The sequence below is a fragment of the Miniopterus schreibersii genome, assembly GCF_964146895.1.
Source record: "Miniopterus schreibersii genome assembly, chromosome: 10".
Lineage (NCBI taxonomy): Eukaryota > Metazoa > Chordata > Mammalia > Chiroptera > Miniopteridae > Miniopterus > Miniopterus schreibersii.
Window position 1 is genome coordinate 9,628,857 of NC_138110.1, and position 18,905 is coordinate 9,647,761.

General features: G+C 51.1%; 1 protein-coding gene across 1 annotated transcript in view; it reads left to right on the plus strand.

Moving 5' to 3' along the window:
* The first annotated feature begins 1,188 nt into the window (after window positions 1-1,188).
* PTGIS (prostaglandin I2 synthase) overlaps window positions 1,189-18,905 on the plus strand; it is a 36,918-nt gene continuing 19,201 nt past the window's right edge. The window contains exons 1-4 of the mRNA XM_081149546.1: window positions 1,189-1,450; window positions 10,875-10,998; window positions 12,867-13,045; window positions 15,049-15,192. Coding sequence (XP_081005672.1) covers window positions 1,377-1,450; window positions 10,875-10,998; window positions 12,867-13,045; window positions 15,049-15,192 — 521 coding nt within the window. The 5' untranslated portion in view covers window positions 1,189-1,376. The remainder of the gene's footprint in view (window positions 1,451-10,874; window positions 10,999-12,866; window positions 13,046-15,048; window positions 15,193-18,905) is intronic.

An 18,905-nucleotide genomic window follows, 5' to 3' on the forward strand; every position in this document is an offset into this window, starting at 1 on the left:
GCGATATGCTAGGAGAAGACAGATTACCCTGGGACAAGGTTATTGTTTTCCCAGTTTCACCCCTTGCTAGCCATCCAGGGCTTCCTGACTACGCTGGGGAGAATGGGCTGTGGGGAGATGAGGGCTGAAATCAGAAGGCTAGGAGTAACAGCTCCTCAGAGGGCTGTCGGGAAGATGAAACCTGCCTAAATTCACCCAGCAGTGAGTAGTAAACACAAGATTAGAATCAGACCTTCTGGGTCTCAGCTCCACGCTCTGAGCAAGTCTCACAGAACTTACCTGTGCCAAGCACTCAGTGTTTGCAACTCCCTGTTACTGCTCTCCTCAATTCCACACACACACACACACACACACACACACACACACACACCCAGTTACTTGTCTGGTCCCAGATAAGTAACTGGCCTCAGAGAGGATAAGTTACCCGGGCAAGGCTTCAGGGTGAAAATGAGGGTGTAGGGAGTGGTGAGCAACCAGCAAACCTGGAGTGAGGCCCAGGCCTTCCAGCGGGGAGCCCAGGTTTTCACCAGCACCCAGGGGTGGTCTCTGCAGAGCCGCTGGCACCTTAACCACTAGGTAATCCTAACAATGGCCACATTATCCTGAGCCCCTGCTCTGCTCCAGGTACAGGTCTGGGTGCTTTTCGTTCCCTGTTCTGTCCCTTACAGCAGCTGAGGACTGGGGACTCAGGGAGCAGTTCGGAGTAACTCTTGTAACCCCCTCCCTGTAGTTACTCAGGTAAACATACCATGGGGGGGGGGGTAGAGTCCAGCCCAACCCCACTCACAGCACAGGAAACTCGAGGCCTCTAACCCTCCTCTGGGTGGGGATGAGACGAGGAGGGGGCTGGGTGGTGGAGGGTGTTTATGTGGAATGGATGGAAAGGCCCCTGCCGGCCCCTCCCACCAGTCACCCTCCCATCCTCAGACTCCCCTATGCTCATGTTCCCACTCTCCCCTCCCCTTCCCCCTACCCCGCTTTCCCCCCTCACAGAATTTCCCCTCCCCTTCCACCACCCGTCCCGTCCCACCACACCCCCTCCTGCCTCTCCAATCCACACCTCCCCTTCCCCCACCCCCCTTTTCCACTCCCCCCACTTTCCTAGCCCAGGGGGTGGGGCTCTGTCTCGGCCCGAGCTGAGAGGAGGGGTCTCCGAGAGCGCCCCCAGCGACCCCTCGGGACCTGGGAGGGATCGGCCGGCCCGCTCCCCGCCCCTAAGCGCGCGGGGCCCGGGGCTGGGGGGCGGCGCGGGCGCGGGGGGCGGAGGCGGGGCGGAGCGGGCCCTGGGTGGGCAGGCGGACCCCGCGCCCGCCCGCAGTCTCCCGCGCTCGGCCGCTGCAGGCTCGGTCGCCTCGGGCTCTGTCGCCGGCGGGGCCATGTCGTGGGCCGTGCTCCTCGGCCTCCTGGCCGCGCTGCTGCTGCTGCTGCTGCTGACCCGCCGGCGCGCGCGGTGAGTGCCCCCCGCCAGGGCGCGTCCCCCGGCCCCACAAAGCGCTCTCAGGACCCGGGGCCTGGGCTGCAGCGGGGGTCGCGGAGCCGGCGGCAAGTCCGGGCCGGAGCCCCGCGCCCGGTGCCCACTGTCACCCACAGCCCCCGGGCGAGCCCCTCGGAGGTGGGAGTCCAGACGCCCCGCGCAGGGGCTCCCGCGCTCACTTACCCCCGGGAGGGGCCTGGACTATCCGCCCCCGTGAAGAAGTGGGGCGGGACGGCGCAGGAAAGTGTGGGGACCGGGACCAGGTCCCAGGTCCCAGGTCCCAGGGGGCTGACACCCACGGCACACGCTCGGCCCGCGCGGCCAGGCCCGGAGCGCGCCGGCGGCGGCCCGCGGGGGTCCAGGGGAGCCGGGGTCTCTGGGTGAGGAACGGCGCGGACGGGCTCCGCGTGACCCCCTGGAGGAAGCCGTCCTCTGTCCTTCAGCGGCTACCTGCATCCCCCAAGTGCTCGTTGTCCACCCCCTGCCCTGCTCTCTGCAGTCCTGCGGGGCAGCCCCAGCAGCTCAATTACGCGGGCGGGGGGCGGGAGGCGGGAGGCCGGGGCCCTGCGGGACGCCCCCTCCCTGAAGCCACCTGCCGCAGGATGCGCCGACCTGGACGGGACCAGGGGCTCGGTATTTCCTCCTGCCAGGGGACAGACTGAGGTGGGGAAGGGGGCTTCCCTCCCCTGATGGTCCCACCGCCTGGGCAGGTAGAACCAAGGTGACATGTCTCAGCTTCCTAGTCCCAAAGTTTCCTGCTCCGCTGAGAATCTGCAGTTTAGGAGAAAAAGTAAGACTCATACACTTCAAATCAGGGAGAGGGCAGTAGGTCTCTTTCTTTCTCTAAAACGTTTTAAAAGTTAATTTGAATTGCATAAGGAATAGCTGAATACCTTTGATCTAAAACAACTACCCCGTTGGGGACAAGCCCTTTAACCACCCTTCCCACAATGCTGGACCTCCCCTGCTGATCCGTTTGGGGGCAACCTTCCAGATGTTTTTCTAGAGTACGCTTTTCATTTTAGACCAGTGTTATCGTTACAGAAAAGTCGCAAAGGCAGTACAAAGGGTTCCCAAATGCCCCTCACCCAGTTTCTGCTCTTTTCATTATAATATACATTTGTCAAAACCAAAATGCAACTCTGGTCTGTTCCGACTAACCGAACTGCAGGCTTTATTTGAATTTCATCAGTTTTTCCATTAATGTCTTCTTTCTATTCTAGGATCCAACCCAGTGTGTCATCTCTCTTCAGTCTCCACTTCTTCTGTTTTTACAATTACTCTTACACACACGGACATGAGCCTGTAAATAATACAGGGCAGGGGAGGTGCTTGTGTGCCTGTGTGTGTGCCTGTGTGTGTGTTTAAATCAGTGTCTGAAATTTTCGGGAAACTTTTTATTTTTAGACAATATGTTAGTTGAATTTCAATCAGTAAGTTCATGATATTTTTCTTATACAGCCAGGCAGCTTTTCAGGTGAAATTAAAAACCATGTATTCAATCATTTGCCTGGGGGGGGGGGGGGGAAGAGAAGTACAACAAATAAGCTTCCCTGTGATGAAATGAGTTGTTTTTCATAAGTTGTCAGGCTTTTTGGAGACTGTGTAGAGGTGTTTCAGACTTTATGTTGGCTTTTTTTGCTCCAGATTTCTGTTGTGGCATCCCTCTGTGCTACTACATGCAGATCTAATTCATTCTCTCGATTTTTACCATGAATAGTGGCGAGCTTCCTTACGTCTGTTTACTCCTGTCCCCATTGATGGACTTTTAGGTTGTTTCCAGTGCTTTCGCTGATTCAGACAGTGTGCTGTGGTGTTCCTGTGGGCCTGCTTTTTGCTGGGCTGATGGGGGCGGCCATCTAATACATGGAGTCCAGGAGGCAGGGTACCTGGCTGCTCAGTGCATGGACATTCCCAGCCTCTAGAAATAAGAACAAGCTGAGTAATCACTTTCTGCCTCAGTTTCCCAATCTTTAAAGTGGAGATGATGATGATAATAGTAGGTGAGAGTGGAATTGCTGGGTTAGCAGGAATGCCGATTAAACATTATTTTAGCTAACTCTTGGTAGACACAGAGAGCTAATTTATCTTTAAGGGTGAGTTCCTGTTTTGTATCTATGGGTAGCTTAGGAGGGTCAACAAGTGAGTACTGGGGAGAAGTATGGGTATGGGGGTCACTAACAGCTGGGAGACAGTTGCATGGACCCTGAGGAGACCCCATGGGAACCCTAATCGAAGCCCCCAATCTCATTTCCTCCTCTCGACTCAACAATCGGCACTCTTGTTACCCCCGTTTTGCAGAGGAGGAAATGGGCTCAGAGAGGCCAAGCAACTTGCCCAAGGTTTCCCTGGAATAAAAATCTGGGCTGCATGAAATTTTAATTCCCAGGAAAAATGAATTCTCACTTTTTGCATATATTATATTTGTGATCTGAATGCTCAAAAGTCTTAGAGCCACTTGATGTTAAGAGAGTAAGAGACACAACTACCACCAGAAGATTCTTAGGAAAGGACAAATAGGCAAGTGCTGGAAAAAGGGGCGGGTGAGGCTGACGCTGTGTAGACAGTGACCTAAAGTTTGAGTCAAAACAAGCAAGCCCTGCACTTGCTTTGGCGTATTCCATTCTCCTCACTGACCCTTGAGGTCATGCTCAGAACCCTGTCTTCCAGCCCAGGCTCAGGAAGGCTAAGTGACCTCCTTAAGGCCACATAGAAATTACGCTCCACATCTGGCCGGTTCCAAAATTTATGCTTTTCCCAGTAAAAAGAAAAGAGCGCTACTTCAGTCAGTCAGCAACGCTGTCTTTACTCGTGCCTTTGTTCTTTTTGAAATTAAAAAAGTTTGTTTATGAAAAATAGAAAGAATAGTATAAGAACCCCATGTACCTATCACTTTGATTTGACAATTGTCAAGATTTTAAAAAAATTATAGGTGTCATAATGTCTTACCACTAAATATCTCAGCATGCATGTAAAAAAAAACCAATGAAAATCACAATTCTTTTATCTTGAGAATATAAAAAATAATTCTTAATGTCATCTAGTTCCAAATTCAAGTTTCTGCAATTATGGCAAGAATTTTTAAGCCCAGTTTGATAACCGTGTTTTCTCCTGGGAGCGGTGGTGAGGTGGGAGTTGGGAATCTGACTGCTATGCCCACTGAGGCTATGATCTCGCATGTATCAGAAACCTTGCTTTCCTGGCCCTGGTTTCTCCGCCTGTACTCTGAGCTGGCTCATGTAGCTGGTCTCTCATGCCCCAGCCACTTCGCCTGGCTGAGTGCACCTCTTCCTTTTTGGGCTTGTGTGACTGTTTCGGGGAGCCTTGGGAGAGGTCTTCTGGGTGGGAAGCCCGCTTTCTGGGGGGCCAGAGACCAAAAGTCGCATAGGGTGAGGGTTCCTGGTGGTTCAAGGGCTGATCTGGGCCCTTGCATTATATGGAGTTTCTAGGAACAAGTAAATCTGTCTCCTTCCAACATGTACTAACCAGAGGTTACCAAATGGTGGCCCATGGCTAGATTCAGCGCCAGGTAGGTCTATTGTGTACCACACAGCATAAGGGGAGAAAATTGGGGGATTTCACACACAAAACTCCAGATTTCCAGCTTCTTGTGGAAAAAAATTGGAAGATCTAGCAACCCTTGCCTGGGGTCAGTAGTAGAGCCCTCTCTAAGCCTTGTCGCAGTCCCCACCACTCTCTATTGTCCCTCCAACATGCAGCTGTTCTATTTTTCACTATACTTGCTTGCTCTACTGTTTTTTCTTATGTCGAGAAATAATTCTCCGAATGTGTCTATTACAAAAATAGGAAAACAAAAACGAGAGCAAGATGGCCACGTGCTTTTCCTATACAGTGGGAGGCAATGAGGGGGGAGTGAAAGAGGGTTAGGGAGGCCCTTGGTTAATGGCAGACAGCCTCCAGGTGAGCCCTGGAGAAAGAATGGGTTGAGCAGTTTAAAAAGTAGCTCAGGTTGTTTCAGCCCAGCTGGGCAGCAACCAGCCTCCTTCTGTTCTTCCATTAAGTCCTCTCCCAGAGCCTAAGGCCCTGGGTTGAGTTGAAACTACGGGACAGAGAGGTCGGGCAACCCACCAACATTGCACAGCAAATAGTGCAGCCTCTGCTCTGGGCAAGCCAGAACCCGGATTATCTGTCAGGTGCTTAACCTGTGCTAGCTCCCTTAACACTCTTAGCAACTGCTCATTGAGCACCAACTGTGTACACGATTCATTCATCTGACACATTTATTAGGCACCTAACTGTGGGCCAGGCAATGTTGGTGAGCAACTAGTGCCTGTCCTTGTGGAACTTCCATCCAGTGAAGGTGGGATACTTTAAAGAGACACAAAGGTGGGTGAGATCCATCCTTGACCCTCTCCCCTGATTTGCAAAAGGTCGAGTAGAGGGACAGGACAGGTGGTGGGGCTGGCAGTAGGGTCTGTGAGTGAGGAATGGGTAGTTTTGGGAGGACTCCACACGATGGGAATTAAAATTACAGGGGAGAGTGAGAAAAGGTGCCTTGGTGTCTGAACCAGAAAGGAAGGCAACAATCAGCTGTGTGGGCAGGAGCCCTGCATCCCTGCTCCCCCCCCCCCAAAAACAGTGAGAGTGTCAGAGGGAGAGGCTAGCGACCGCAGACCCCAAAATAGAGCCTCCTTCCCCCCTCCTGGCCAGGCTGAGTCACACTGGAATGTGAGTTAGATTGAGGGCCTGGGCTGGAGCAGCCCGCGGTAACACCAGGGGTCGGATGCCTGGGCGTCCAGCTTCCTGCCTTTGTCCGCACCTCCTTGGGGCTTTTCTGGGGAAAGATGAAAGCTGCCAGAAATAACACCTGGCTTGCTGGGGAGCTGGATTGAGGGGATAAAGGGCAGGAAAGGAAGCCCCGGCCCCACCGCATCCCTACAGAGGTTTTAGGGGAAGATTTCAGGCCCTGCATTTGGGCAGGTCACTGAAACCCCTCTGTGACTTAGTTTCCTCATCTGCAAATTGGGGATGCAAATGTCCACTTGGGGTGACTCGGGGCCAGGGTAGCACCTCTACAGCCAGACCTGCCTAGAAACTCAGATGCCCCGCAGTGACTCAGCCCCTCTGCCTCAGTTTCATTTGCTGTCAAATGGGCTTGATGGTAATCATTCCTTCCTCGAGTGGGACACAGCCAGGGCTCATTAGCCACTATTACCAAGCAAGGGGAGCTTTGGGAAATGCTTAGCACCTGACGCTGTTATTCAATAAATGGCACCCGGGAGTCTCATTGGTCCTGCTTCTCAGGCCCACCCAGCTGCTCCCCGGTCACGAGGTACCAGGCACTCACTGTTCTTTCCATAACTGCCTTCATCTGCATCACAGCCTGATGTGGTCAGTAGTATTGTCACTCCCCTTTTACCGATAAGAAACCGAGGCATGGAGAAACAAAGTCACACAGCCAGCAAGAGCATGGCTGGGATCTGAAGCCAGGAAGTGTGGTGCTAAAGTCAGGCTCATAACCACCATGCCCTCCTGCTGCTTGTGCAGAAGCGCTGCTCCTGTGCCCTGTCTCTCTGGGCTGGTACGCACTGGGTACCAGGTTACTCCAACCCCGGGGCTCTGCCAGCGTCCCACCTTACCTTTAAATGGAACCTTCTGGAGAAGTGGCCTTGACCCAGGGGCTCACAAAATGATGAGGGGAAAGGGAAGGCCCCAGTACCTCTCTGGTGCCCCCTCAATGATGGGCTCAGAGGCAGAGTGGGGGCTGGGGAGAGAGGAGGAGGTGGCTGGGGGAGGCACTTCCCGGTGCTCTCAGACCTCATCTCTGGTTCTGCTCCCATATTTCCCAAACTCTGGCTCTCAAATCTGACCATTCTCCCTATTCACCACCTGTGCTACCCTTTGGGTTACTTTGAGGGGGCAGGGCAGGAGGGGGGGAGGGAGGGGGAAGAAAGATGAAGAGAAGTTGGTGGTCCCCTGGACTCCTGGAAGTGGGGGAGTTGAATGCTGGGACTGGCTCACTGGCGACCGTGGCCTACGCTTCCACCATTATTGCTCTCCTGGATGATCACAGTAGTCTCCTAACATATCTCCCTGCTGCCTCTCTCTGTTGCAACCTTTTAAAAGCATAACCACATCACTTCTCAACTCCCACTAAAACCCTCCAGAGGATCCCCATCGCACTTGGCGCACAAGCCAGACTCTCCTTGGTTTTCAGGTCCTCAAGGTCCACAGGTCATCTCCAGTATCATCTCCTACCTCTCACCTCCACATTCTCTGCTCCAGCCACTGGCTTCTGCTGTCGTAAAAACCTCACCAAGCGCTTTCCCACCCCAGGACCTTTGCACTTGCTGTTCCCTCTGCCTGTAATGTTTCTCTCTCCTCTCTTCCATTGTACTTCCTTCTCACCCTTGGGTCTTAGCTCACGTGGTCCCTCCTTGGAGAAGCCCTCCCTGGCCATGTTCTCTAAACTAGCCCCTCACTAGCTCATAACACCCTTCTTTTCTTTTCTTTTCTTTTCTTTTCTTTTCTTTTCTTTTCTTTTCTTTTCTTTTCTTTTCTTTTCTTTTCTTTTCTTTTCTTTTCTTTTCTTTTTCTTTTCTTTTTTTCATCAGCTTATTGTGTTCATTAGATTCCACATATAAGTGAGGTTATATTTGTGGATATTTGTGAGATAAAATACACATAATATAAAATTCACCCTTTTAAAATATACAATTCAGTGGTTTTTAGTGTATTCATAGTGCTGTGCAACTGTCACCACTATCTCAGTCCTGAGTATTTTCATCACTCCAAGAAGAAGTGCTCCCCCCGTTAGAAGTCACTCTCCATTCCCCCTCCCCTCAACCCTTGGCAACGACAAATCTACTTTCTATCTCTATTGATTTGCCTTTTCTGGACATTCCATAGAAATAGAATCACACAGCATGTGGCCTTTTGTGTCTGGCTTCTTTCTCTTAGCACAGCAGTCTGGAGCTTCTTCCACATTATAGCATGATTTAGAGCTTCATTCCTTTTTAATGGCTGAATGATGTTCCCAGGCATGCGTAGACCACATTTTGTTTATCCATTCATCAGTCAGTGGACATTTGGGTTGGCTCCACTTTTTGCCTTTATGAATGATGCTACTATGAACAGTAGTGCACAAGTTTATGTATGAACGTACGAACGTACGTTTTCAATTTTGGGGGGGATATATTGCTGGGGTCATATAGTAACTCTGTTGAACCTTTCTAGGGACTGCCAGACTGGTTTCCCAAGCAGCTGCACCGTTTTGCATTCCCACCGGAAATACATGCATATTTCAGTTTCGCCGCGTCCTTGCCAGCACATTCTCCTGCCTTTTTTTTTTTTTTAATGAGGCTCATCTTAGCGGGTGTGAAGTGGTACCACATGTGGTTTTGACTTACATTTCCCCAGTGACTAATGATGTTGAAGGTCTTTTCATGTGTTTACTGGTCATTTGCATGCGTCTCTTCTTTGGAGAACTGTCCAAGTCCCTCGAGCATTTTTAAATTGGAATTTTTTTCTTTTCATTGCTGAGCGGCATCTTCTTTATTTTCTTTATCACACTTCTCACTCTTGGAAACGATTTTGCGTGTTTGTTTTTTGTCTCCCTCTCATTAGTATGTTCACCCAGTGACCTTGTCTGCCCTGCTCACTGCTGTGTCACAGCACCCAGAATGGTGCCTGCTTCATAGTTAATATTTGGTGAAGGAATGAATGACTCCACAGTGAGAAGGAGAGGTGGGATGACTCACACACTCATTCAGCAGACAGGGAGCCTTCTGCATCCCTGTGGTTCTGATAATTCTGAGACTAAAACATGGGTCCTAGCCTGGGTTTAGGGGCCTCCAAAGGGACCACTGTGAGCACCAGCTCTACAATGTTGTGAGGCTAATTTTGTGATTATGATATACCTCTCCTTAGCTAACAGTCCCTCCCTCAGAGGGTGGGGGGGATGACAAGGGCCCAGTTAGAATGCAATGCACATTTGAGTGGATTAGTTTTTATCTTTCGCTGCACAACAAAGTATCACACAGCAGCTTAAAACAGCACCATTTATTAGCTCACAGTCTGCTAGGTCATAAGTCAAGCACGTTGTACCTGGGTTTTCTGCTCAGAGTCGTACAAGGCTGAAATCAAGGTGTAGGTGAGGAACCTGCCTTCTGTCAGGAACCTCCAGGAAAGAATCTGGCTGAATTCAGTTCCTTGTGGTTGTGGGACTGAGGTCCCCATTTCCTTGCTTACTGTCAAACAGGGTCCACTCATAGCTCCTAGAGGCCACCTGTATTCCTTGGCATGTGGCCCTTTCCATCTTCAAAGCCAGCAAGAGAGACTCCCTGATGTCAGGTGTCTCTCATGCTTTGAGTCTGTTTTGCCAGGAAGAGCCCTGTCTCTCATAAGCCCTGTGTCTACCTGATTAGGTCAGGCCCACTAAGGAGAATTCTTCATTCTTAAAGTCAACTGTACCATCTATCCTCCACTCAATTGGGGGGATTATACAAGGGTATAGGTCATCTAGAATTCTGTCTATCACAGTCAGCTGTAACTGTTACTAAATTCTCAGAGGCGTTGCTCGGCTCTTACAGATGATTCTGACCTTGACTGTTACATATCCAACTGTCACACCCCCAGGCTGAGCTAGCATGTGCCCCTGGGGGCATCCTCACATAACGTGGGCCTGTCCTCCGGCCACCTGAGATAACTCAGATTCTGAGCTGGTGAGGGACAGTCGGGGGTCAGCGATGAGGCCCATTCTTCTACTGCCTTCTCCCACCCAGCTGTGCTCTCCATTCTCATCCTTTCTCTGGGGGCATGACAGGGACTGTGAGATGACCAAAACCCTGGTCCATGCTGGCTCAAACAGAGAACTCTGTATCTTTATACTACTGGGTTCTGGAAAGATCTCCCACCCTTAGAAAGATGACCATCTCCATAAACTGGTCCCCCAGCTTTTGCTCCCAGCCCCCTACAGTCCATTCTCTACTCAGCAACCAAAAGGATCCTGTAAAGCAACTAAGCCAAATCATGTCCCTACTCTTCTCCAAACTCCCATGGCTCCCACCTCACTGAGACAAAGCTAAAGTCCTCATAGCTGTCTACAAGGCCCTGCATGGTTTGGGCCTTGTTACCTCTCTGGCCTCAACATCTGCTTTTCCTTGCTCCCTCCAATCCAGCCACACTGGCCTCTGTACTATTATTTGAACACACCAGGCATGATCCAACCTCAGGGCCTTTGCACTTGTTCTTTCTGCCTGGAGGCTCTTCTTCCAGATATCCATGTGGCTCCCTCTCTCACCACCTTCAGGTCTTTGGCCAAACATCTTCTCAGGGGAGCCTGCCCTACCCTCTGCATTTAAAATCACACCCCATGCCCTACACACTTTACCCACTTTCCTGCCTTACCAAATGGTGATAAGCGCCGTGGTTTCTGTAGGCGACCTGGCGAACCTCCCCTGGACCTGGGCCATATCCCCTGGTTGGGCTATGCCTTGGAGTTTGGAAAAGATGCTGCCAGCTTCCTCACCAGGATGAAGGAGAAGCATGGTGATATCTTTACTGTAAGTACCTCTTGTGCCTCTTGGGAGGGAAGGGGATGAGCAGCTGGGCCTGTCATACCTCATGTTTACTGATTCCCCCAGCATCCCTCCATGCACTAACCCACTCATTCAACATCCATCCAGTGGTTCCGCCAACTTTCTATCCATGTCTTTCCAACGGTACCCCAATGATTGTCTAACATCTTTCCCTTCGTTATCCGTCTAGAATCTGTCCCACATCAAGCTATGCAGTCATCCAATATCTATCCAATACTTCTACATCCGTCTAACTGACTTCTATCCATTCGCACAACTTCCATCCGTCCAGTGTCCACCCATCCATCCGTATAACACCTATCCTTTTGCGTAGCTATCCAATATCTAAGCAGCACCCTTCTAGCCTAATAGCCACCTAACATTCATCTATTCCATTTCCATTGAGCCTCCATCTGTCCACTCATCCATCATCTTTCTCTGTACCTCTCCAGCATTTGCCTGTCCTCCATGTGTCCATCATCTGTCCCTCTGTGTCTACCCACATTTATCCAGCAATCTCCCACTCATGTACCTAACATCCATCCAACTTATTTGTATATTCAGTTTCCACCAATTTCCATTCTTCCCCTTGTCTCCCCGTGTTTCCATCCGCGGCCACTGTTCACCCAGTGTTGTTACCGATCCATTTGATACACATGTGTTTATATCTGCATCTCTCCATCCCTTCAACACCCGAACAACCACCACCCATTCATCCACCTCCCATGTATCCTTTTAACTTCTGTTCATCTGACATTCATCCTTCAGTCTGTTTACCCGATATCCACCTAGCATCCTGCCATCCATATACCCAACATTCATCCATACATTTCATTTCCAACCAGCCTATAGCTGCCTATCCATCCATCCATCTTTCCAGCCAACATACATTCAGTGACCTGTCCTACCGTTTGTCCCCCCATCTGACAATCTATCCAATAGCATTTTTCTTGGATATTGGCCTGTACCTTATAAGGGAGTTTGATTAATGTGACTCACAGACCATACTTTGAAAACAGGGCCAAGGCAGTTAGAATTGTGTGACCCCTGCACAGACATTGGAGGGAGAATGCCCTTACCTTTGTTGTCTGCAGGATTACAGCTCTCTAGTGCTGTTTCCTTCCCTTCCGGGGCAGCATGTTACATACCGAGCTCCGCCTCCCAAAGAGATGGGTCTTGTTTGCACATCCACTAGTTGTTACCCAACAGCCCCCTCCCTCCCTCCCTCCCTCCCTCCCTCCCTCCCTCCCTCCCTCCCTCCCTCCCTCCCTCCCTCCCTCCCTTTCACTCATTTATCTATCTATCTATCTATCTATCTATCTATCTATCTATCTATCATCTATCATCTATCTGTCTATCCATCCATCCATCCACCCATTTATAATCTACCCACTAGCATTTACCCACCAACATCATTCCAAGCGTCCATCCATCCATCCATCCATCCATCCATCCACCTATGATGCACACATCCGTCTTCTGCCTTCTGTGTGCAGACTGCCTCCTGGCTACTGGAGATATAATAACCGAGATAACCATGGCAAGTGCTTAAGAGTGAGGTGGTTAAGAGAACAGCCTTTGGTTCAAAAAAATGCAGAATTTCAGTTCTAGCTCTGCCACTTCTCAGCTGTGTGAGCGTGGGCACATTACGTGTCCTCTCTAAGCCTCACCTTTAGCTATAGCTTGGTGAGTGGTGGTCCCTACCTCACAGGGTAGCCAGGTGGGGTCGGTGAAAGATGATTGTCCGTTCAGGACCTGACAGGGCCAGTGCTCAGCGCAGGGGAGGCCCCCGGCCTCTGAGAGCTGCTGCTGTTCATGGCCGTCCTCCTCACTCTAGCCTGCCAACTTCCCAGGTGCTGGTGGGGGGCAGGTATGTCACTGTCCTCCTGGACCCACACTCCTACGACTCGGTGGTGTGGGAGCCTCACACCAACCTGGATTTCCACGCCTATGCCGTCTTCCTCATGGAGAGGATTTTTGATGTGCAGCTTCCGCACTACAACCCCAGCGATGAAAAGGCCAAGATGAAACCGTGAGTGGCCGGAGACACTACCTGAGGGTGGGCCGGGTGGGCCGTCTGCTTCTACCTGCCAGTTCAAGTTGCGCTTGTCTCCACAACAGGTGTCCAGGAAAGACATTTTGTTTTGAGGAAACAAAACAAAAACAAAAGAAAAAACAACCCAAAATAATTGGGCTGAAGAAGAACTCTTTAGTTCTTAGGAGGCAGCTCTGATTTCAGTAGACGGAGACCGGGGTTTGGGTCAGTCAGATCTAGATTCAATCCCAGCTCCACCCGTTCCTAGCCTTGTGACTTTGGACAAGTCACTCTCCCTCTATGAGCCTCTGTTTCCACATCTGTAAAATGAAGGGAGGTGGATGGCGTGGTTAATATTTTTAAGTCCCCATTCTGTGCCAGGCATCATGCATGATCTCATTAGACTTTACAACAATGCTGGCGGGTAAGTCACTTATAGCCCCAATTCAGAGATGAGGACACGGGCTCAGAGAAGTGACTTGCCCTAGGTCACACAGCTAGGAAGTGGCACAGGTCCTGAAACATATGGAATATTTATATCAGTAAGAAAACATGAGCACATTTACTCTGTACTCAGCAAACATCTAAGGACCTGCTGAGCACATCACCATCCTAGATGCAGGAGGTGCAGAATGATGCCAACCACCATCTGAGGGCACCTACCACATGCCAGGTGTTTGATAGACACACTTCCCTATTTATACAATAGCTTCAAGAGGTGGGTATTTTTATTCTCATTTTACAGATGAGGAAACTGAGGCTCAGAGAAGTGAAGACCTTGCCCAAGGTCTACCGCTAGTAAGTGACAGAGCTGGGATTTGAACCCAGGTCTGCAGGCTCCACAGCCCATTCTCCTCCACCCAAGATACTGAGGAAACAAGACTCTGCATCCACCCCTAAAGAGGCACGCAGTCTGGTGGTAGTTTTTAGTGATCTGTCTCCAGGAAGAAGAGTAACCTCCTGGAGTTAGATGAAGTGTCTAGAGGGTTGGGTTTTGCAGGACTGCTAAAGCTGAGGAAGGGCCAGCATTATGAGGTGGACATTGATGAGAGGCAATGCCCAGTCTGACCTCAGCTTTGTGGGACAGCTGCTAGGAGTATTTCTGAGCCTGAGTGTCCTGGGTTCCGCCATTCCAGAGGTATCACGAGAGCTCATTAGCAACAAGAGTCCACAGTTCACTGTGTCCTACCTTTCTACCTCCAGTGTCTGCCCCCAAGAGTTTCTGGGAATTTCTCACAAGTTGGCATGATGTCTTCAGGGCATGTCTGCCACATCTGTTGAAGGCTACTTTCTCTGTCAAGGACTAGTTAGTGCCTGGAGTGGGGTCGGGGGAGCAAGGTCAAGGTCAAGGGCAATCACAAGCTCCCATTTATTGGTCACTTACAGTGTGCCAGGTGCTGTCTTAAGTTCTTTACACATATTGTCTCACATGGGTCATGTCCATTATTATTCCAACAATGTTCCAACTTGAACATCTGAAAGCTTTTATTACCTGGAAGTTTGTGGAACCACTCTGGAAGTTTTCCACTTTTGAGTTATCCAAAAACTGAGGGGGTTACTCAGTCTAAAGGGGTCCTTATCCAAGTTTGTGTACCTCAAGGAAGGATTGACTATCATGGTAAGAGTTCAGACTCGAGTTGGGCAAGTCAAGGTTTCAGTCCCAGCTGTATCACTTACTGGTTGGGTGACCTTGGGCAGATCACTTCCCTCTATGTCCCTGAGTTTCTCTGTCTGTTAAATGGGTATTATAATAGTAATTATTATCCCTAGAGTTGCCAAAAGATGAAATGAGATCATTGTACTTAGCACAATAAATAGTATTGGTCGTCATTGTTGATGATGATAGTAATAATACCATCTTGTTTAAGCTGTTCTTCCAAAGGCCCCCATTGCCAACAAGGAAATGGAGCCCTGGGGCCCTGAGGTTGGGGGAGGGAGGCACCTGTGTGTGGATATTACCCTTAGGAAGCTGTAGTCTCATTTCTTTGTTTCCTGCCCAGGACCCTCCTCCACAGAGACCTGCAGTCGCTCACAGAAGCCATGTATATCAACCTCCGCACTGTCCTGCTGGGCGACACCGCAGAAGAGGGCAGTGGCTGGCATGAGATGGGTCTCCTCGATTTCTCTTACAGCTTCTTGCTCAGGTGAGCCTGGGCAGTCCCCACTCTCCTGAGTGGAGCCCATCACTCTTGACCTGGGTCAGCCATTAACAAGTGGGAACCATGAGGACTTTGTGGGTGGGGAGCCATTTGGAACACTCAGGGCAAAGATTGCAAGATGACATTTTGCACCTGGGACCCCAGGTAGTTACCTGGCTTAGCCTGCAAATAGTAAAGGAGACATAGGCCAAAAACGAGGGTCATATTGGTTAAGATGTATTATGTCACTCATAAGTAAGATGAGTGACATTGGGGGTTTAAGCAGAGGCTCAACATGGTTGGACTGTTTTAAAAGCCCTCTTTGGCTGCTGGATGGAGACTAGGCCACAGGTCAGGTGTGTGGCAATGAGACAGAAGCAGGAGGACCTGTTGGGAGGGCAATTACCTGCTGTAGTTGCCCAGGTGAGAGATCATGGTGGCCTGGACCAGGGAGGTGACAGGGACATGGTGAGCATTTGGGAGATGGAGTTGATGGGACCTGCTGAAGGATTTGAGTGGGGCGGTGGCAGCGATGGAGGAGTGTGGGCAGAGACAGTGAGGGAAAGAGCTATAGTAAGGACAGTTCATTGATTTTTGGTGGTGCTATTAACTGACCAGTATTCCATAAAAGAAGGGATATTTTTGCTCTAAAAAATTAGGAGGACAGAGTTTCAGTATAAAGGACAGGCATTCGCTGACACATATGGGCACACGGCACATTTATGACACGTGTGTGTGTACGTGTAGGCTCAATCTGTCTTAATGCATTTAGTCCTCACAGCAGCTCTATGAGGCTGGTACTTTACAAACCCCATTTAACAGATAAGAAAACTGAGGCCTGGAGAGCTGAAGTCATTTACCCAGAGTCATCCCATAGTTGGGGTCATGGCAGCGCTGGCTGCAGAGCCTCTCAAGCGTGACCCTGAATGTGTAAGAGGTCCAGCTTTTCCTCATTTTCCCCTGGAGTGGTTTAGATACCATTGAGGGCTGTGATTGGTCTGGGGGATGCTGGTTTGGGCCACCCTGTCATTGTGGAGCAAACTGAGGGCCAGAAAGGGGCAGCTAAAACCACCCAGCAAGTTCATAGCAAGGCAGCTCCCAGGTCTCCTGGCTCCTGCCACCATGTCCCTGTGTGGGCAAAGATTCAGAGGAGAAGCTGTGGCACTGGGGGAGGTGGCGGTGATGGTGGCAGCTGGGCGTGTTTGGGCCCGTGGTTTAGCAGGCATAGCACGGGGTCAGATATAAGTATACCCCTGTGTTTTTAGGACCTGAGGCCTGGACGGGAGCTCCTGCCTCCTTGCCTGGCAGCCCAGGGCCTTCTCATCGCCATCTGGAGCCCCTGAGGGAGAAAGGGGTGGCTGAGTTGGATGACTGTCACTGATATGGAGGTGCAGGCTCACATGGCCACAAACCAGGAGATGCCATCACTTAAACCTTCCCCTGCAGGGCCCTGCCTCACTCAGAGTCACATCTAAGTTTTTACGCTGGCCTAGAGGATCTTGCATGGTCATCCCTGATCTTTTCTGCTCTCATCCCCTACTGGTATCCCCATTGCTCTCTCCTATGTCATCTCACCGGCCTCCTTGCTGCCCCTTGAACAGGCCAGGCATACTCTACCATCGAGGCCTTTGCAGTTTTTGTTCCCTACATGTCTGCATGACTCTCACCTCAGTTCATCCAAGTCTCATCTCAAGTGTCCGCTCCATCAGAGAGGCCTTTTCTGACCTCCCCTTTAGTAGGATGGCCCTCCTCTCTCCTTACCTAACCCCATTCCAGCTTTTTCTCTACAGCTCCTAGCGCCACCTATAGGTTATGTGTATTTTCACAATGCGATTGTTGGTCTTCAGCAGGTACTGTGTTATTTTGATGTGGAGGTGCCTCAGGAAGGGCCCTCACTTCCACATTGTGAAACCTTGTGTTTGTTTGTTTGTTTTTTATTGCTTATTTTGGTAGAAATATATGTACAGGGAAAAGGTGGTCTGCTTTAAGAAAAAACCAGTGTAAGTGGGATGACAAATGGTGACAGGTGTTTAACTGCATTGTCACTGGGACCACAGGGCCTGGTGAGAACCGCCTGACCCTGCCAGCTCACTCCTGTCTAAAAGGGGGGGCCATGACTCGACTCCTGCCAAAGGCTGTCAGGCTGGACTGTGGGCTCGGGGACCAGATTCTGCCCTTTTTCAGGATGAGATAAGGGGGAAACCAGATTTTGTGTGACTCTCCCCAGATGTTTAAACATACGTTCAGTTTGTTTTAAGGAAAACTCTGTTAATCAAACAAAACACATCTGCAGACTGAATCCAGTGTGTGGGCTGCCCTTGGCAGCTCCTGCGGTAGGAAACAGGGCATTTGTCTGGAGAAGGGGCCCAGGGCCTCACATGTTTAGGGGAGGAGCGGGGAGAATTCCTTCTGGGCTGATGCGGAGGCACAAGTAGGCCAGCGGGTTAAATTCTGGAGGAGCTCATTTCAGCTGTTCTGAAGGAAGGACTGTTCCTCTTAGTCCTGTGGGATGGGTCAGTCATGGGCCCTCTGTGTCTGCCGGCATGGAGGCTGAGGCCGGAGGAGGGGGAGGGGGAAGGATGCAGGGGAAAGGGGGATAGTAGCTTGAAGACCCTCTAATATTCTCCCAAGAGCAGCATTCTCAGCGTTAAGTTCTAATTCACCATTTACCCACCCTCCCATCCATCCATCCATCCATCCATCCATCCATCCATCCCCCTGTCCATCCATTCATCAAACATTTATTGAGGGCCTACTATGTGCCTGCAGTGTGTGGATAAGGGACAGAGTTGGGACTAAACAGGCCTCCCTCAGCCCCCAGCCTCCCTCCTTCCTGCATCCACCCTCTCCTCAGGAAAATCCCTCTCCTGGGAGATCCAGGGGCCAGGAGGAGCTCAAGGGGGAGCAGTGGGGCTTCAGTGGTGTCCCTCTACAGAGGCCCCAGCCTGCCCCTTTCACCACATGGAAAAAGTAAAGACCTGTGATTTTCCTCCCAGGACTGAGGCCAGTGAGCCCAGGGCTGGGGCTGGGCTCCTGGAGCATTCAGAGTGGCTGGTGGTAAAAAACCGGTTCCTCTGGGAGCTGTCCATTCCCGTGTGTGTGTGTGTGTGTGTGTGTGTGTGTGTGTGTGTACACGTGTACACATGCACCAGAGCGCACACTCGCTCTTGTGGCTCATCCTTTCTCCATACCCCACAGACTCTGTCCCTCTCCTGCTTGACCCCTTGGGACAAGCCCAGCCTTCTCTTGGTGGCAGCCCCCATCCCTGCCCTGTCCCACCCTATGTGACCAGCCAGCTCCCAGAGCACTTCCGCCCCTTTCTCCTCACTCCAGCTCCAGCTCCAGCGCCTGGACCAGCAACATCTGGCAGCTGTGACGGAGCTGAGTTGCTCCCTCAGCTTCAGGCCTTTGCCCAGCCTGTGCCCTTTGCCAGAACCCCTTACCCCTCTTCACCCCGCTGCTCATCCTGCAGGCCTCAGCTCAGAGCCTGCCTCAACCAGGGAGCCTGCCCTGACTCCCTGTCCTGGCCCGTGGCTCCATCTCAGCCCACTGACCCCTCCCTCCCTGCGCTGCGCCTCACGGGCCTCCTTGCTGCTCCCCGACACTCCCTTCCCCTTCCTGCCTCGGGATGTTGGCACCCACTGTTCCCTCTGCGCTTCCCTGGCTGGCTGGTCCCCATCCTTCAGGTTTCAGTTTAATGGTGAGCCCCTTCCCCTCCC